The sequence below is a fragment of the Chinchilla lanigera genome, unplaced genomic scaffold (genome assembly GCF_000276665.1).
Source record: "Chinchilla lanigera isolate Chin_1 unplaced genomic scaffold, ChiLan1.0 scaffold00029, whole genome shotgun sequence".
In the NCBI taxonomy this organism is placed as follows: domain Eukaryota; kingdom Metazoa; phylum Chordata; class Mammalia; order Rodentia; family Chinchillidae; genus Chinchilla; species Chinchilla lanigera.
In genome coordinates this window covers 12,180,421-12,199,251 of record NW_004955430.1, presented here as the reverse complement: position 1 = coordinate 12,199,251, position 18,831 = coordinate 12,180,421, and the positions used below count along the sequence as shown (strand labels likewise).

Sequence of the window (18,831 nt, the reverse complement as noted above, 5' to 3'; positions counted from 1 at the left end):
ATCCTCTTTTAGTTTTCATAGAGAATTTCCTCACTGAGAACCAATGTCTCATTAAGTGATTCTACAGTACCCTGTTCTTGAGAAATAAGATGTGAAGATTACCTGGAGCAACGTGAGGTGAGCCAGTGATGTCTATTACATTGGCAGAACTGTTACTTTTGCTGTTCAAGTACTGTAGTTGCCATATTTTTCTGTCTTAATTCTATCTGCATTATTACTGATTCTACCTTCTGCTTCTGTGGCTTACGCAGAAAAAAAGACAGTTTTTGAAGTACTGTGATGGAAATAAAATGTCAAGTTATATACAACAAATAAAAGGAAAAAATCTGATGAGACAATACTGCTCAAAGCCAGTAAAGGCAAATTGTAGCCTATAATCCAAATCTAGTATATTGCCTATTTTTGGATGGTCTACAAACTGATAGTTTTTAAATAGTTGAATAAAAGTTTGGAATCAATTCTGATAGGGTATACTAATTTTGAACCCAAATAAAGTACATAAAATCCTGAGTTTTGCCTCTTGGGCAGCAAAGTCTACAATTACTTATTTCCTGGCCCTTTATCAAGAGTTTGCTAATTCCTATACTAAATCATTGACTGTCTTACATTATAGATACCTTCTTTACTTCATAGATTCTCTTCTTATCCTCACCCTTAATTCTTAGTCAACAATTATCCTAAAGCAGTTTATATATTTTTTAATGTGTCTGTATTCTTATATGCTGTGCTTTAACATTTTGCATGGACCATATTATACATACCTTTTTGCAGCTAACTTCTAACTGTTGAGATTTACCCATGTTGAATTTCAAACATACAAATAAATTATACATCGTTTGCTTTAATAAACCCAAAGATAACATCTGCCTTTGTCATCATTATGTCATCGTATGCCTAGATGCCCCCACAAAGCCTCACAAGGTCATAGGGTTTTTTTGGAGGTGGCTGAATCTACAGTGTGTGATTGATTCATGGTCCAATGCTGGGATTAAGGCTCTGTGACACCTGCCCTAGAGCAGGTGGCCTGCATCCAATATAAGGGACTGAAAGAGGCATCCCTCCCTCCCTCCCTCCCTCCATCTCTCTCTAAGCCAGCCAATTACAGATGGAAGCCTCCACAAACTATGATAAATAAACCTTTCCTCCTTTAACTTGGGTTGTTGGGTATTTTGTCTCAGCAACAAGAGAAAAGTAACTAACACAGAATTTGGTATCAGACAAGTGTAGTCCTTGCTGTAATATACCTGACCCTGTGGTTCAGGAGTCTTCGAGAATGGCTCATGGGAAGTTTGGAGGGTTCAGAGATGTCAGCTAAAAGAGTAGAACTGGAACTCCTTAGGCTTTACTGTACGGGAGATTCTGGTCAGAGCTGACAGGAAATCCTGCCAGTAAAGACCAGGCTTCGGAGGTTTCTGCTGGGAAGGACTACCTTGGCTGTTAGACTCCAGATGATGTGTGTTATGCCTTGGCAGGAAGTTTGCCTGAGACTAAGATTAAAGGTGGCAGACTAATTAATCTTGCCAAAGAAATGTCAAGACAGTCTAATATTGAGGCTCTGGCATGGCTGCTGTTGGGGACTTTTAGCCAAATTTATGTTGAGAATCAAAAGCAATGAGGCCAGTAGAATGACTGAAAATGTGAGTTTGGCCAGAAAGGAAGCTCCAGTAAAGCTGTGGACTGCAAGAGCAGATGAGATCTTGATTGCTGAGAAGGAACAGAATAGAAAAGATAGGCTGAGGACATCAAAAAAAAAAAAAAAAAAAAAAGACTCCACCCTTTGCAGCCTCAAAATTGCAAAAATGAAAGACTTTGCTTTAAGAAGAAAGTGTATCTTGTTCCAGAATGGTGGCCACTTAGACAATTTGTTATTCAGAACTGGATTCAGAGTGCTCAGCGATCCAGGCACTTGACCCTATAAGCTGAGAGAAAGAAGCCTGGCTACTTCAGCTGGCAGCAGACCTTGGCATCATACATGTGGTGCCCCTTTTAGGTGCATGAAGAATAAGAGCTGTGGGGTCAGGAAGTCTTCCACCCAGGTTTCAAAAGAAGGCCTGGTAAGTCAGATAGTGTGTCCCTGACAGGGTAATGTGTGAAACCACCCTTCCTTGGAGCCAGCCAATTAGGGACTGAAACCGTCACAAACTGTACTAAATAGACCTTTCCTCCTTTAACTTTGGGTGTTGAGTATTTTGTCTTAGTAACAAGAGAAAAGTAATTAAGACAGTTTTTGTTAGTTTCCTTTTTCTACAATGTTCTCATAAAGAAACCAGGCCATAAATATTTATAAATTACACTAAAGGGAACATTTTGTGGTGCTTATGATTGTTCCCTCACCTCCTTTGAGTATGTTCTGTTTACTTCATTGAACACCACTGCTCTAAGCTTAATAGCAAAGGCCCTGCCCCATGGGGAAAGTCAGCAGTGGTCCAAAGCTCCTGCTGGTACAAAACTAAGGCAGCAACATTCTTCATTATCCATTTTATTAGTAATAAAGATGATAGCTTAGCCATCATATGCCTTATTTTTATCCCCTCTGTGTTCAGATATCAGTAAGAGGAATCCTTTGTAACTCCCAACAAAATATGTATTTCCTACAGATAGCATTTTGGGTAATGTTAGCAGCTCACATAGGCAGTATTTAAAATTTAGCTTAATGCTTTTATTTCACAGATGCAAGGAAAAAAAAACTATTTAAAAGCCTTTGATTTTTAAGCCAATAACACTTATGTAGATGAATTTTTGTTACTGTTTAGGGGATGACAGTGTACAAGATGTAGTGATCAAGTAAATGTCTCCCCTGTTGAAAATCTAATAGATATGTTTTTTTATGAAACTTCCCACAAATGCAACAATTCCAAACATCTTCAGCAAAGTTTAAGAGCTAAGGGTTAAGGACACCACCAATGGTCATACCAGTTCATGTATTTTCCTGTTAACCTCAGGATGTTAAAAGAAGAAAACACAACACCAGATTGGGAGCTTTTTAAAATATAATTTAAAACTATTTTGTACCAGTACAATATATTAATTTTACAAATGTAAAATTTTTATCAGCTGTTAAAGCATTTGCAAAAACCACACATCCTACTTCAGCTTTATTGCACAATATCTATAAGAAAATATTAATTTTTAAATTAGAAAACATAAAAATGCTTTCAATATAGAAGAGACAATCTGATTTTAAAGACAATACTCTATAAGAATGTCTATCCAGAAAATAACAAACTTTCACAGGATTCCAAGCTGGACAGATGCTTCAGCAAACCTGCTACAAAGCTCTTGTTTAATACCAGTCCAGACACTTAACTGAAACTGTATCATCATTCTTCATTAGAAATCTAGACACCACTCAAGGTGGTTTCCTGTACTTAAAAAGAGGCGTTTTTCAGTGTGAGCATTCTGAACATGTCTTACAGATCAAAAGCAACACTTCCAACTTAACAGCCACATGCAGGTATCTTCCTTCATGCAGATTATCTGTGGCAACTTTTTAGTAACTACTAATGACCCATTTTAATGTATGCGGATACAAAACATAAGTTAAATACATTTTTAAGACTTCATCTTTTACAAAAATCAGTTTATAAATTTGCATCATAAAAATTAGTGTCGAGACTGTCCATATGGTTGTGTATTTGTTTTCCCAGAGTTGCGATGACTGATGTCCCACTTTCCTATGTAGTGTAATCAGGATATCATCCCAAGCACTAAGCTGGAATCCCATAACAGGTTAATTAATAAGGTTGTTTGAAGGATTTAGTAGGATGTAACCCTGGACCTAATATAGCAATGCAGGTGTTAAAATACTGACAGCAAACCTTGGTGGGAATTTAATTCACCTTAGGCAATAAAAATTCTGGAGATGCAAAAGGATAAAAAGGTTTACATATACATTTCTGATAGGGTTGTGTGTATCACAGAAAAAAAATCCTCATTTATTAGAATAAGGATTCACCAGATTGATACATACATAGACTGTACATCTTTTCCTATTAAAGCTTGTTGGTTCAATTTCAAGTGTTTTCAAGTTTATGCCTTTATGGCCTGGGAAATTACCCTTTGGAACTTATGGCCTGCATAAGCAAAGTCACATATAGTATCACACATTTGTGTAGAAATAGTGGTTATGCACTCACAAGCTTGTTGTAGGTAGACAAATTATCAAAACCTCAGATTTATAAAAAGTTTGCATTATTTAGAATCTCTTCCTTAGGAATCAAAGCAGTTGCTTTTGTGGAACTGCATTTTTCAGAACTGCTCAAAGCACCTCATCTGGATGAGTGTTTTAAAAATATACATAAAAAGTCTACAAGAAGACTTCAAACATCACATATTTCACTTTTCACGGTTTTTTTTTTTTAATCATGTATCCCTTCCTTAAAGTCCTTCAGAATAAAATAAAAATAAACTCTCACATTCCATTAGAAAAAAATGGAAACATTCATGGTCTGAAAATTTTCTAGATTCCCCCAAATCTTCATACTATGTGCAATTTGCTCACATACAGGTTTTGAGGAAACCCCTGATCATCTGTCATGGGCTAGTTGGCTAATGGACATGCCATAGAAAATTTCATAATAGTAGTAAATAGATTAAAATCTATTCGATAAAATAAAAATGTTCTATGACTTCAATTTAAATACATATCTGAAAAGCTAAAAGGAGGTTGTTTGTTTTTCAAAAGTGCTACTTATTACAAGTCTCTTCAACACATTATGTCCAATTCTTTTTAAAAAACTAAACCACCTTGCTTTAGGCACACTGATGAGTTTCTAAGAAGCCAGGGGAAGAGAAATCACTTGTCAATTAATCCAGCTTCCTTAATTTTACTGAAGAAGAATTTCTCCAGGATATTGGCACATTTGTAGTATTCACTCTCTGGGGGGTTGTACTCTTTGCAATTGGTAAAGACTCGCTGTAAATCAGCCATGAATAATTTCTTAGACACGTAGTACCTATTCTTGAGGCGTTCGCTCATGGTTTTCAGATCTGCACAGGAAAAAGAATGTATTAGCAATCTTTGACTCCCTTTAAACGCTGGGTGACAAGAACAAGACAAAAGGAAATCTATGCTGTTGGTTTGATTACATTTTTATCATCCCAGTGCCTTTCATATAAGTAATTCTCATCCAGGAAAACAGTTTTTAAATCTTATGTTCAGTCTTTTGAGAGGGTTTTTAATGTAAAATCACAGCCATTTTAATATTAAAGAAACCACTGATTTCATCTGGTCCAATCCTCTGTTGAGCACAAGGAAGCTAAGTAGATTCGCAATAGTACGTTTGAAAACCTGACTAATGTTAGCTATTCATTCAGAATTGCACAGAAGAGGCCCTATCTACACGGAGCAGAGCAGGTGGAGTGTTTGTGTTGAAACATTTAATTACTTCAAACAATCAGATTGAGTTTGTTTCACTAAATGCACAGTTGTTTTGGTGTTGTATATAGGAATAAAGTAGAGAAACTAGCAACCTATTTTTTTTCTAAAGCAAGTAAGCCTGTGAGACTTGTAGAAAATATATTCCCCATATATCTACACACTTCAGGTTGTATCATTCTAAAAATGAGAACAGTACCTCATCTAAGCTTTTAAGACTGCAAATGGGGTTTCCTCAATTCTCAAGATCAATTTAAAGAATTCTGTGCAAATCAGAAGATGCTAAAATATGCTGGTGGGTGCTCAGCTGTCTTTTAAGTCTGGATCAATCATTTAAGAAATATAATTACAGCAACTATGCATGGGAAAAATAAGTCAAAATGGCTAAAGAAACATTCTGAGTACCAATACCCCAAATTCCCACTCTGCTGTTACACTGTGCAGAGGAAAAGAAATTTACAACCAAATAGAGTGGCATTATCATGCAATAAGATAAGTACATTTATGCACAATGGGAAGAAATTCATTTACATCAATATTCTAAATCCATAATTTAAAAAGTACAAAAGTAAAATCCTAAATCCACAACAAACACAAAGGAAACATGGAAAAATCTTGTTCTGCTTATTGTTAAGTCCTATCTCTGAAAAAGTGTGTATCATTACATCTATAAGTTCAACTTTCAATTTTTCTTCTCTAGTTGACACACAGTTTGGAGCCCTCTGGGGCAAAGCGGGGTGTCTAAAAGTGCTAAGATTTAAAAAAAAAAAGACTAAATTCTCCACTAAATATCTCACCCAAGTGTGACTGAACACAACAGGATGTTCTCTCACTTAAGAGGAAAAGCGATGAAATAGTCACTCCAAGTAAAATTAGGTGTTCACATTCCTTCCACTAAAAGCCTACCACATAAGATATGCTGCCCTAGCCAGGCACGGTGGTACACGTACCTGTATTCTCCGCTACTTGAGAGATTGAGAGAAAGGGGACTGGACAACTTAGTGAGAACTTATCTCAAAATAAAAAATAAAATGAACTGGGGGGTGTAGCTTGGTGCAAAGGCCATGAGTTCAATCCCTAGCACTGGGGGAGGGGGGAGAGGAGATAAAACAAAAAATTTTATATATGTATATATATATATATATATACACACACACATATTTTCCAATATAATGTTTTTTGTGGTAAAGTTTGTTGGACAAAGTAAAAGTGAAAAGTGAGGGAGAAACTGGCTCTGCAGAGCAAGCTTGGGTTAAGTAAAGAGGGAAAACAAAAGATAAAAGTACACCCTGCAGGACACAGCAGGGTATTGTGAGAAAAGCCATGGTAGTGTATAATGTTTTAAAAGAAACACATAGCCAAAAAAAAGGGAATAAATGCATGAAACTTGACAGAAAGAAGTTGGTATAGAAGGTTTTTATGTGCAAGGGTGGAAGGACAGAAACAAAAGAAGAGTAACAGAGGTGATTGGACCTTCACAGATCATTATCAATGCTAAATACTTCCTTTCTGTATTTCCTTTCTATCCTAAAGCCATAAACAGCTGCTTTCTTCTTCTTGCCTTCTTAAATTCTTTCAACTGAAGAAATGGCAAGGGTTAAAAACATGACGAAATATTGGTGCCACCAAATAAAGACACCATTAAAGTCTTTCACTCCCCCAACCCTCCCAGCCTGTGAATTCTAGGAAAAATGAAAACCCTGTCCACCAAGCCCCAGGAAAGAAGTCACAGTTGGTTTGACCACTCTCAGGCAATGTCCACTGTACAACTCCATCCGTTTGAGAGAAAAGAGTATTCAGAACATGGGGAAAACAAAGGAAATATTTTTAGAAAAATCCAAGAAAGCATTAATAGGAAAATGTGAAATTATTGACTTGTCAGTCTTGTCTTCAAATACATGACCACCTTACAGGCAAGACTACACAATTTGCTCAGCATCTCAGGGCATCCAAGAAAAACAATTTCTGGTCCACCATAGAGCAACTTTGTTTTAATTAACTTTGTCTGGGACATATCTTAGTCATCAATGGCCTTGCTCAAAAGGGTCCATTTTCTCCTCAAGCACACTCAGCTATACAGATAGCTGGCATACAACTGCAGAGGCTCACACCTTTCTCATGCAATGAGTAGTTTGTAACAGACAGGATCCACTAGAACTCCCACTGCAGGTCTTTACAGTGGATATCAACAGGAGCTAAAAAGGAAGTATTCTCTCCAAAAAGTCAGTATCTTCCCATGAGGATTTCCCCAAAGAGGCAGAGACAAGGATCAGTGATACCAAAAAAGATGTTAAGATGTCGCAGAGGATCAACATCTAAAAAACCCACTTAAGGTAGGAAATGGACACAAAGAATTTGAACGTATTTTTCATATGATAGACATTGAGTCACAAATCACCCTTGCAGAATTCTGAGTTCAGTTAGTCCTCCTTTTCTTGCACAATATATAGTAGCAAGGCAGAAAGAAGACGGAAAGAAAAGCATATAGATACAGAATGCAGAGAAGCTATTTAAATCATGACTGTAATTATATACAACGTGAACAATTAAAGCCATAGGAAACACTGGTAAAAAACCCCAACCACTGAGAAGCAAGTAGATCCCTTTCATCCTTCCCTCCACATTTTGGAACAGATTACAAGTAGAAAAGGAACAGAAGACTCTGCCTCTCATGTCAGCTACTTGTCATCTGTATGTGGCCAAACTGATTGAATTTGGGGATCTCGATTCAATTAATCACTTCTGTGTTGTAGCTTGGTCACAGCATCAAATTCTGCAATTCTACATTTCTGAAAGCATCTTTTTTTTTTTGTTTTTGGATGAGGACAAAGCTTAAATAGTAAGCATTAACCTCAAACCCAGCCCGGACAACATGGTGACTTAGCAAGACCCTATCTCAAAATAAAATATTAAAAGAGATGGAGGCTGGGCATGGTGGTCCATGCCTGTAATCCCAGCACTCAGGAGGCTGAGGCAGGAGGATTGCTGTGAGTTCGAGGCCAGCCTGGGCTACAAAGTGAATTCAAGGCCACCCTGAACTGCAGAGTGAGACCCTGTCTCAAAAAGACAAAAGTGGGGGTGGTGCTGGGAATGTAGTTCAGGGCAAAGGCCTTGGGTTCAACCCCCACTACCAACACACACAGACACACACACACAAATAATAGTAATAATAATAATAATAATAAACATTGACATAATAGCATCCACCAAAAGCATGAACACCAAGAATTACACTAACTACAATTTCTTCCACTGAAAGTAAAGCAGTCAAGCAGATTAATCTATCCTCTTTCATATTATCTAAAAAAATGCTCAAAAGAAATAGCCATTTACAATATACTCAAACATATAAAAAGGACAAAACCTGGTATTTTTCCATTTGCAAAAAAGTAGGTAGATTATAAACAAGATTATGTCCGAACAACCAACTCCTATATCCAGCACTATCCGCAGTTCAGTTCCCCACCTAGACTTCCTGAGCCGGGTGTGCGGAGTGTGTGGAGCGTGCATGCCCCGTAGAAGACAGCTGTGGAATGTCTGTAATGAACAGAGTCACCCGCTTCTCCTCTGTCACTGCTCTGACAATCACTGCGCTTCCAAAGACACAAGGAATCCCCCCACCCATCATATACTTCCCACCCTACCAGAGAGCACTGCAGATCAACTTCAACAACCATTTGTCCCCCACACTGCCATCCAGAGAATTTTAAATGCATACTTAGAAAATTTTAATGGCATTACCCATGGGGAACCTTATCACTTCATAATATCCCGGAGCTTCTGTTCTCTTCACAGGTTCCATGAAGGGCCAAGCGCTCTGATGGCTCTTGGGTAAAGAAAAAAGTAAGGTATCTAATATAGAAATTAATGTGGGAAATCATTTCAAAATATTTGCATCGAGGGAACAAAGACAACACCCACCTTCACCTGCTGGAGGATGCTCTTCAATGTGCTGTAAAGCTGGTCAGGGTCTTTGGGCTCTTTACTTGAAAGGAAAAGAATAAACAACAAGCAGCAAGGATTAGTTTTCACCCTCTTCCCAGCTGATTATGGTTCAATTCATCCTGACAAAAACCTAAAATTGGAACCATTCCAGAACGTTTTATGAAAATTGAAACCCACCAACTGCTGTATTACTGATTACAATCGGTCTGCCCTTTTTCTCTAAGTTGCTGGTAGGGGAAAAAAAATCACTTCCATTAACATCCTCTTGCCCCTCTACTTACCTTTTGTCTTTTCCACTCGGTTTCCAGCCTGTCTCTCCTATATGTCAACAAAATTAAACACTAAATGAGAACTGCTTTTGGTCAAGAGAATAACACACTTAATACTTACCAAAAGAGTCATAAATTATAGCCATGCCTCAATAAGTCTATTTTTGGAAACAGACTAAAGCTAATGGCATTTATTTACTTCTTTATATAGCTCACAATGCACATTCCCCAGACTTACAAAACTGCCCTATAGTGTTTTTTTAAAGCATGAACTCCAACCTTTCAGAAGAAAGCATCAATAATAATCCAGTATTAGATTTTTAAGCAGTAAGTCCAATTATTTTCTAACCACCACATGAAAGAGTCAAGCTGTTATTGTAAGTTAGCGCAAACTCTCTTCCGGTCTCTATTTTATTTGGCCAGGTTACTACTTGTAATTCAGGATGGTTTAGTGTAGAGGGCTGACAGATCTGAATTTGATTTCCTGCTCTCTCTTTAAAACTAACTTTACCCTAAATAAATTACATAAGCTTTGTCTCTGTTCATCAAGCTATAAAACAGACTCTAAAAAGTAAGTGATACTATCCCCTTTGGGATTAGCTCATATCTATAAAAGAGAAAAGAATACCTGACACAAACAGGCACTAAATGATATGGTAGCTGGCTATGAGGCTCCTAATCGCTACTAAGGACAACATAAGGACGTGAAATTTCTGCTTTTAACAGTAAAAATAAGATCTGCTCTAGAATAGATATAATAATTTATCTTGCGAAAGTTAACATTTTTTTTCTGGAGAATTTCCATTTGCTTCATTTTGTTTTGCTTATTAAATCTTCAATGTTCTATAAGAACCTCGATTTGAACCAAATAAAATGGCCAAATGATACTCAATGGCTTTTTGATGTGTAAAAATACCCAACTGGCTTAACCCAATACAACTCATCTCTAACACACAGACAAAAAAAAGTCTTAGGGGAACTAGCATAAAATGAGGAACTTCAAACAAACTGTACGACTTCCATCACACACAGTAAATGATTTTAATCAAAGTTTGAGGAAACAAGGCAATTACAGATCTGTGTAGGTGACAAAGAAGACAGCAAGATACAGTACAAACTGTAGGATGTTTGAAGGAGATCGAAATTGGACTGCTTCATTACTGACTAGGTGACACTTAGCATTAAAGGACAGAGCCATTCTGAGACTCAGTTTACCCATTTGTAAACACTGGATTTCCCTACTTTCAATGTTACATATGGGTAGTTACAAACACCATGCTCTTACTAAATGGTAGGTGTTAACTGCTAAAAGAAGAGGATACCCTCTGGTTTGTTTGAAGTGGGAGGAGGAGAAAAGACAGTAGAAGGAAAGTATTTGCTGACTTTTCAAGAGACTAGAACCAGCACAAATGTAAACAGGAAGGGCAATACCACTTTTCAGACTACGCACTGTAGAAATTGTTTCACACACAACTTATGACACTACCGAAAGATTTTGCTTTTATAAAAAGGTCTATACATACTAATTCCAGGAATGCTTTCTATAGGAATCTGTCGAACTCCATCTTTAAAACATGAAAGTCCAGGATAGACTTTTCGAATCTGGGCCTGTTTTCTTTCTATCAGCTTTTTAATTATCTGGAAAGCAGAGGGAAAAAAAATTGTTTAGTGAATGAAGTCCATGTGATGATACAGGTCAAGTCAGTCAACTTAAGGAATCATCTTCCTAACAAAGTTAAGTCCTTTTTTCATTAAACAAAAAGGGAAGAAAAGTGAACATTATTTAACAGGCAAGGAATAAAAACACTGTTTTGCACCACGCCCATGAAGTGACGTTCACACAACCATCTTCAAATAACTCGTCCCTGCTGTCCAGAAAAGGCAATGCTGAAAGAACACACTGCCCCTCATGCCCACCTGTCATATTTAGGATAAGAACCCATTATCTTGACCCGGTTCTCTGAGGAACCTTTGCGGGAACTAACCAGAAAGCAGCCCTGAGCACTGTCACTACTAAACAGAACCTTTTTGTACCCCATTACTAAGAATTGTTCCTTTCAGACTAGAGGGGCAGATGAATAAGCCACAGACAGTTCCAAAACCCTGGAATAGTTACAGCCGGCTCTCACACACCTCATGTAGCATCTTGAAAATTGTGGGCTCCTGAAAGTGAGCCGAAGGAAGTGCGGAGCTTCCTAAGTATTTTGCTCCTCCAACGGATCATTCTGTGTTCCAGTGTCTGATCTTCACCTCCCTAAAAAATGTCTGCACTCAACAACCTCAAAACAACACCTTCCAAATGAAAGCCTCATCTTCCCGTCCTCCAATCTATGTTTCAGTTCTAGTACCTCCTGCTGTCAGTTTTACGATCTCCCCAAAGATCAGGAAGGGGGAAAGGTTCCCCTCTCTTTTGTGCCTCTAAGTTTTAGTATGGCTCCTTACAAAAGAAACAAACGAAAAGCATTCATTTTCCTCATCCTTACTTTGGCTCCTCCAAACTGCAACCTCTGTGGTCTCACAGGGAGATTAAGATTTAAGAATTACCACCCCCACGCTGCTCTGTACAAATGTGTCCTCCCCGCACACACCTGCCTACTTATAGCCAATCCACTTTTCCAATCCTGCCTTTCTTCATCCACGTGCCCAGTGAGCTCGCGGACTCATGTGCTCATCAATCTACTTACAGTGGCCCGAGTCTTCGCTCATTCTCATTCCAGCACAAGACCGTCTGGTTCCGAACTTCCAGGCCTCTCACACAGCCATCTCCTGTGAGCTAGGCTCCTGAGGGTCCCACCCTTCCCAGGGAGTCTAACTCGGAGAGTAATGCCTAGGCCTCCACTGCCCAACTTCCTCTCCCACCTGCACTGATGACAACTTCAACTCACCCTGCTCTCGCGGCTTCTAGGGGCACAGAAAATCCTCAATATATACTGTCTGATTTCTACCATTTCCACTCCTTTCCTTACTCAGGGGGTTTTTTACAAGTTAGAAGTTTCGGGTGTTACACTATTTCCGATTAGGGGTGCCAGGTGGGTAAAGTCAACGCAAACACTGCAAACTCTGAAAGACCGCAGAACACAGGCGTGTTGGATAAGGGTACTCAATCTGCATGTGCATCCAAATATACTGTTTCGGTGACCTCAGATTTTCTTTTCCTTCTCCCTTTCTCCCTTCCTCTTTCTCTTTTTTTCTTTCCTTCTTTCTTTCCTTTTCTTTTCTTTCTTGCATTGAACCCAGTGCTTCCACACTGAGCTATATCCCCAGCCTTTATTTTTAATTTTGAGATCGGGTTTTACTAAGTAACTTCTGCAAACCAAGCTTGAACTTGCAGTCCTCCTGCCTCAGACTCCGAGTACTGGGCTTCCAAGACCGCACCACCGCACCTGGCCTGCAGGTCTCTTTTAAGTGCGAGAACCAGGCTCACAGCTGCAGACCTCCAACTTCCATTCAACTGCATGTGTGAGAGGAAGGGGGGTGGGGCAGCCAAGAGGAAAGGAGCAGGAGGGAGAGGTCTTCTAAAAAGTTGGCTGCTTTGTAAGCCATCTAAAAGAGCTCTGCGCTGCTGGCTTTTCCCTGTGGGCAGGGAGGGCCAACAGATCGTGTAAAATGTGCAGCCTCTGCCAAGGGAATCCTGCTCTCAGCTAACCCGGCGGGGGCGGGGGGGGGGGGGCCTGCTGCTGCTGGGCAGAGGGTGGGGGAAAGAGCAGCTGACAGAGCAGTGATGGCTTTAGTTGGCCAGCAGCCTCTAACGCGGAACAATGTGCCGCTGAAGCCAGATCTGCTCATTAAGCCCCAAAGGGAACAATGAGGAAAGCCAGCCCCTCGGGCGGAGACAGGGGAGAGGGCCCTGTTGTGCTTTATTAACTCTTCCCAGAGGCCCCTTCAGAATATGCTCCCACAATGACATCTCTGACCAAGAAACAAAAAAAGCTGCTTTTATTTTCTAATTTAAAAAAGAATGCCTTTTGCGCCCTTCTACAGAAACGTAAAAACCAGTTTAAGGCGGTTTAAATAAAAGAAAAATACTTAGCAAGTAACTGCTGTGCACCAGACACCGCGTAAAAGGCTTGACGGCTGCTGCTCGGGGAAAGCCTGACAAGGAACTAAGAGCTGGGATTAAGGACAGAAACCAGAAAACAAAGCTGGGTTTAAGCAGACGCCTTTCTTCAGTGATTTGTTAGGGGAAAGTGCTCTGCCATGAATAACAGAAGTACTGAGCGGAATTGATGTGAGATGACACAGCTGCAAACCCCAGCAAAGCAAAGGGAGCAGGAGGTGCGCCTGGGCTTAAGACACAGAGTCCATTCATGTAATAAACGGCCTTTGTGGGCTCCATGGTTACACGCTTTTCATGGTTTTTGTTGTTCTTCTTCCTTAGAGAAATTTAAAATTACTACCATGTGCACTCAAATCTATCAACCCTTCCATTTACTGACTCTCATTTAGTTCGTATGCATAAAAGGTGCCACTTTAATATTAGATAACAAACCACTGGCCGGGGATATAGCTCAGTGGCACAGTGCCTGCCTGGCAAGCACAAGGTTCTGAGTTCAATTCCCGGTGTAAAAAAAAAAAAAAAAAAAGATAACAAACCACTAATACTTAGAGGGATAAGTCTTCAGAACGTGCAGTGCAAAAGGAGAGGTCAATACACGTGAAGATAAATGCCTATGTACCGTAACAAATTAAAACACAAACTGGTACGTCAAATCAGTGCTAGAGAAGTTGAAAGGAAGAAGAACTAGAAAAGAGGCTGAGACGGTCTGATGTACAGGTGTGCTGGACCACGGAGGTGGGTGATGGATGCAGACGCCGTGGGGGTTAAAGCACCAAGAAGGGCCTGTGGAGAATTACTTTGGCATCAAAGTAGAGAGATAAGACTGAGAAGGAGGACTGTGGATTATGTAGGAGGACTATGTAGGATTGTCTTCTACATATTTTGAATTTTACACCAATTTAACAAGTACTAACCCACTTAAGAATTGTGGTCTAGAAAGGAGACAGCTGACCCATATCAAACTAAGATCATGCCATCTAACAGGCCCATACACACAGAACTCACTGAAATGTTGCCCACCTCAACTAAGGCTGGCCTGGATACAAGGCTCATGAGTAAACACAAGGAGACCTGCTTACCTCCTTCTGCTTTTTAATGATGACAGAAAATTCTGTGTATGGAATCCGTGGGTTTAGCTCACATCCCATTAAAGTGGCTCCTTCATAATCCTTGATGTAGCCAACATATTTGGTTTTAGGTATTTTAATTTCTTTGGAGAAACCCTAGAAAGCAAATCAAGTCATTTAGGCGGACATCAGGTATCAAATATACACTGAGCGCCAGGCATGGCAGGAACCAAGATACATCCCTTTCAAGGTCTGGTCATGCTGTTTTGGAGAAGATTCGCTTAAAAACCAACCATGAAGTTCAAAAGCAACAGAAACTAAACAGTGCAAATAGGAAGTTAGACAACACTTTTAAAAATAACCCTAATAAAATATACATTTACAAGTTTAAAAGGAAACGGGTATTAAAAAAAAAAAAATAGGGCTAATTTTGCATTGAATTACAAAGTAAATGATTGATATAAATCCCCCCAGAGTGGGAGGGTAATCTAGGATTCTTAATAAATCAGTAACATTGATCTAAATTTTAAAAGAAAGCTTACCAAAAAATGCAGCAATTAGGAGTCAAGCATGATAGTACATGCCTATAATCCCCACACTGGGAGGCTGAGGCAGGAGAATGAAAAGTCCAACTTAGCTAGACTTTATCTCAAAATAAAGAATAAAAGGAACTGGGAACATACTTCAGTGCAAAGGCCGTGGGTTCAATCCATAATACCGTAACAACAAACAAACAAACACCAGCAATTAGAACCTTGGCATTGAAGAAATGAAACCTCTTTTTATCAGACAAAGAAAAAAAAAAACCTTCTAGACCATCCCAATGCATCATTGTTACAGTGACAGTCAATGCTTTGCAACAGAAGACACTGCTTTCTTTTAAAATTTAGATCGATGTTACTGATTTACACACTTCAAGAGTGCTATGGGGTATATATTCAGAATTATAAACCATCTATTTATGATTTAAATGAAATTTTCCCTGAAGTGACTATTTCAGTTATTTGCAGAAAATTACTTAGGCTTGAGAATTATCACCAGTGGTTTCCTGCCTCACTTCTCAGCAAAATTTACCTTGCAAGTAATTACTGCCACTGTCCTCTAAGAGGGCCAGAGATAAATCATGTAGGAACGGTGGGTAAAGGCTGAGGGTGTGGTTCGGGGGCTTGGGGAGGAGGTAGAGCACTTACCTGGCATGTGTAAGGCTCTGGGTTTCAACCCCAGTGTGTTCCTTCTCCCCAAAAGAGCATCATATGCTTTGCAACATAGCTACAATCTAGAAAACCTGACATCTGCCAGGCACAACGGCCCTGCCTGTAATCCCAGCTGCTCAGAAAGCTGAGGCAGCAGGATAAGAAGTTTAAGGCCAACCTGGGAAATCCAGCAAGACACTGTCTCCAAACAAATTAAGAAGGGTTGGAGCTGTAGCTGAGTGGTAGACTGCCTGTGTAGAGGCCTGGGATCAATCCACAGTATGGATTTCTTACATGAGTTTCATCACAAAAGCCACAAATATATTCCCCCAAATTAGAAGAAAATAAATAGAATTAATTCTCTGCCATCAGAGAGGAAAAGCTTTTTAGCCATGGAAGGATAGATATATTTTTTAAAAGCAGTTAACAGATTTTACGTAATAAATCTTTAAATTTCTGTAGATTAAACATAAAAAAGTTATAAGCAATATTAAAACAAATTTCATGAATGATTAATCATTAAATATAAATAGTTCTCAAAAATCAATTTAGAACTATATTTTTCAGTAGGAAAGAAGCAAAATACAACTAGTTGGCAATGCAAAAAAGTAGATAAAAACAAACAGCCTGTAAACATGGAAAAATAAGTGAAATCTCACAGTAAGCAAACAAATTAAAAAATACATAATGTGTTACCTGGGAAAGAAGTAAAAGTTATTTTTTTCAGCTATCAACTGCCTTCCTGAGCCCCCTTATATTTTGCTGATGAGAACAGAAATTGTTTCTGTGGCCCGGCGTGGTGGCGCAGACCTGTAATCCCAGCACTCAGGAGCCTGATACAGGAGGATCGCTGTGAGTTTAAGACCAGCCTGAGCTACATAGTGAGTTCGGGACCAGCCTAAACTACATAGTGAGACCCTGTCCCCAAAAAAGCAAAAAAAAAAAAACAAAAAAAACAAAGGGGCTGGAGATTTAGCTCAGCAGCACAGCACCTGCCTGGCAAGCGCAAGGTCATGAGTTCAATTCCGGTACAGGGGTGGGGGTTGCGGGGGGTGGTAAAAGCTAGGGAAAAAGAAACAAAAAAATTGTTTCTGTATTTAAAATATGTAATAGAAACCTTAAGATTTTCTGGAAATATAACTCTACTAGAAATTTACTCTACACAAATTACCATCAGTGAAGGTAACACACAAACACATGCACACAAACACACACACCCTCATTACTATAAATAACATCTAAGTATCCCAAATTGCGGTATTAGTTAAATAAGTTTTCTGTTTATTTATACAGTAAAATCACAGCAAACCATTGAAACTTATATGAAAAATAATCTATTACATGCACAAGGTAAGTAACTAAACTACCTACATAGTATGAGCCAATTTTAACATTTACGTGTACACAGAAAAAAAATAGTAAACATGTAAAAACAAAGCATTAACAGTAAATTTCTCTGAGTTGTAGACTTACAAGCAGTTTTTTCCCTTCTTTGGGTTTTATCACATTTTCAAAAATTTTCTTTTCTTTTTTTACGTTTTGTTTTCTTCGGTTCTTCATCTGTTTGAGATGGCTTATTTTGTTTTTCGTTTTTGGTTTTTTTGAGATGCACTCTGCTCTATGGTTTAGGCCGGTCTGCACTCACTACATAGCTCAGGATGACCACAAACTCATAATCCTCCTGCCTCCGCCTAGTGAGTGCTGAGATTACAGGCCTGTGCCGCTATACCTCGTAAATTTCTGTAATGACTACACATTACTTTTGCAGTCAGAAAACTTAATGGAAAGCTGGGGGCGTAGCTCAGTGGTAGAGCACTTGCCTATTGTCCAAAAGACTCTGGACTCAATTCCCAGCACTGGAATAAAGTTCACAGATAATCTTTAGCAATTATAAATCACTATGAAAAATTATATGCAGCCAAGGAATCATCTTAGTAATCTTTCAGAAGGTGGAAACTCCTGCTAAGAAACACTGACAAGGCACCCAAGCTTGCAGCCGACTCTGTGCTGCAGAACCAGGCTGCTAAGCTTCACCACCTCCCCTGCTGCTATGAAAGGAGACTTTCCCGAGGCCGAATCCGTTTCCCTTATGTGCAGAAAGCTCTACACACCCAGGACGGGAATTTCTCTACCTGAGAATACCACACTGAGAATGTGAAGATGTCAGACTATATTTTAGTTACAGATCACAAGCATTCATTTACGCTACAAATAGTTATCTAGTACTCAGTTATACTCTCCAATCCAGTCGGAAGCTTACTTCTGGCACATGCCTTACAAAATAAATGTGTGCAGGGCCGGGGACTTGGCTCAGCGGCACAGCACCTGCCTGGCAAGTGCAAGGTCATGAGTTCAATTCCCGGTACCAAAAAAAAAAACGTGTGCCCTCACAGCAGAAACTACTGAAGGGAAAAACAATTTTGATGGAAGCTACCTGAAATGTATTTTACTAAAATGAATGACAGAGCAATATTGCCCGGTAGGAAACAGACCTGTTTCTTGAAGTATCCAATTGCATATTCATCTGCATACGTGAGGAAGTTCAGGATGTCATGTTTTATGTGATACTCTTTCAAGTGATTCATCAGGTGAGTTCCATAACCCTGTGTGGAAGTTAGTAAACAGATAAATACGCTAGGTTCTGGAGCAAAGAAATTCCTACCCGCTTCCCAGGAGTTTGTGTTTTGATAAATTTTATCAACCAGGACCTCTCATGCAGGAAATATAATATTAACAACTTTTTAGACATTTCTGAACTTTGAAAAGAAGCTACAAAACTAAAACCTTCAAAATATTGGTTCAAGATAAAATCATCATTTGAAAACAAACATTTCCAGCAAGACAAGGTGACACATGCCTATCATGCCAGCACTCAGGAGGCTGAGGCTAGAGGATCGCCCTGAGTTCAAGGCCAGCCTGTACT

The 18,831-nt window shown here is 39.2% G+C and overlaps 1 protein-coding gene across 4 annotated transcripts in view; it reads right to left on the bottom strand.

Annotated features, from left to right (window-relative positions):
• Window positions 1-3,149: 3,149 nt before the first annotated feature.
• Window positions 3,150-18,831, bottom strand: part of Kat2b (K(lysine) acetyltransferase 2B) — an 86,610-nt gene continuing 70,928 nt past the window's right edge. For all 4 annotated transcript variants that reach the window (XM_005387463.2, XM_013515666.1, XM_013515665.1 and 1 more), the window contains 7 exons: window positions 18,401-18,511; window positions 14,728-14,871; window positions 11,115-11,229; window positions 9,604-9,640; window positions 9,299-9,362; window positions 9,119-9,203; window positions 3,150-4,989 (listed from right to left, as the gene is read on the bottom strand). In XM_005387463.2, coding sequence (XP_005387520.1) covers window positions 4,796-4,989; window positions 9,119-9,203; window positions 9,299-9,362; window positions 9,604-9,640; window positions 11,115-11,229; window positions 14,728-14,871; window positions 18,401-18,511 — 750 coding nt within the window. In that variant the 3' untranslated portion in view covers window positions 3,150-4,795. The remainder of the gene's footprint in view (window positions 4,990-9,118; window positions 9,204-9,298; window positions 9,363-9,603; window positions 9,641-11,114; window positions 11,230-14,727; window positions 14,872-18,400; window positions 18,512-18,831) is intronic.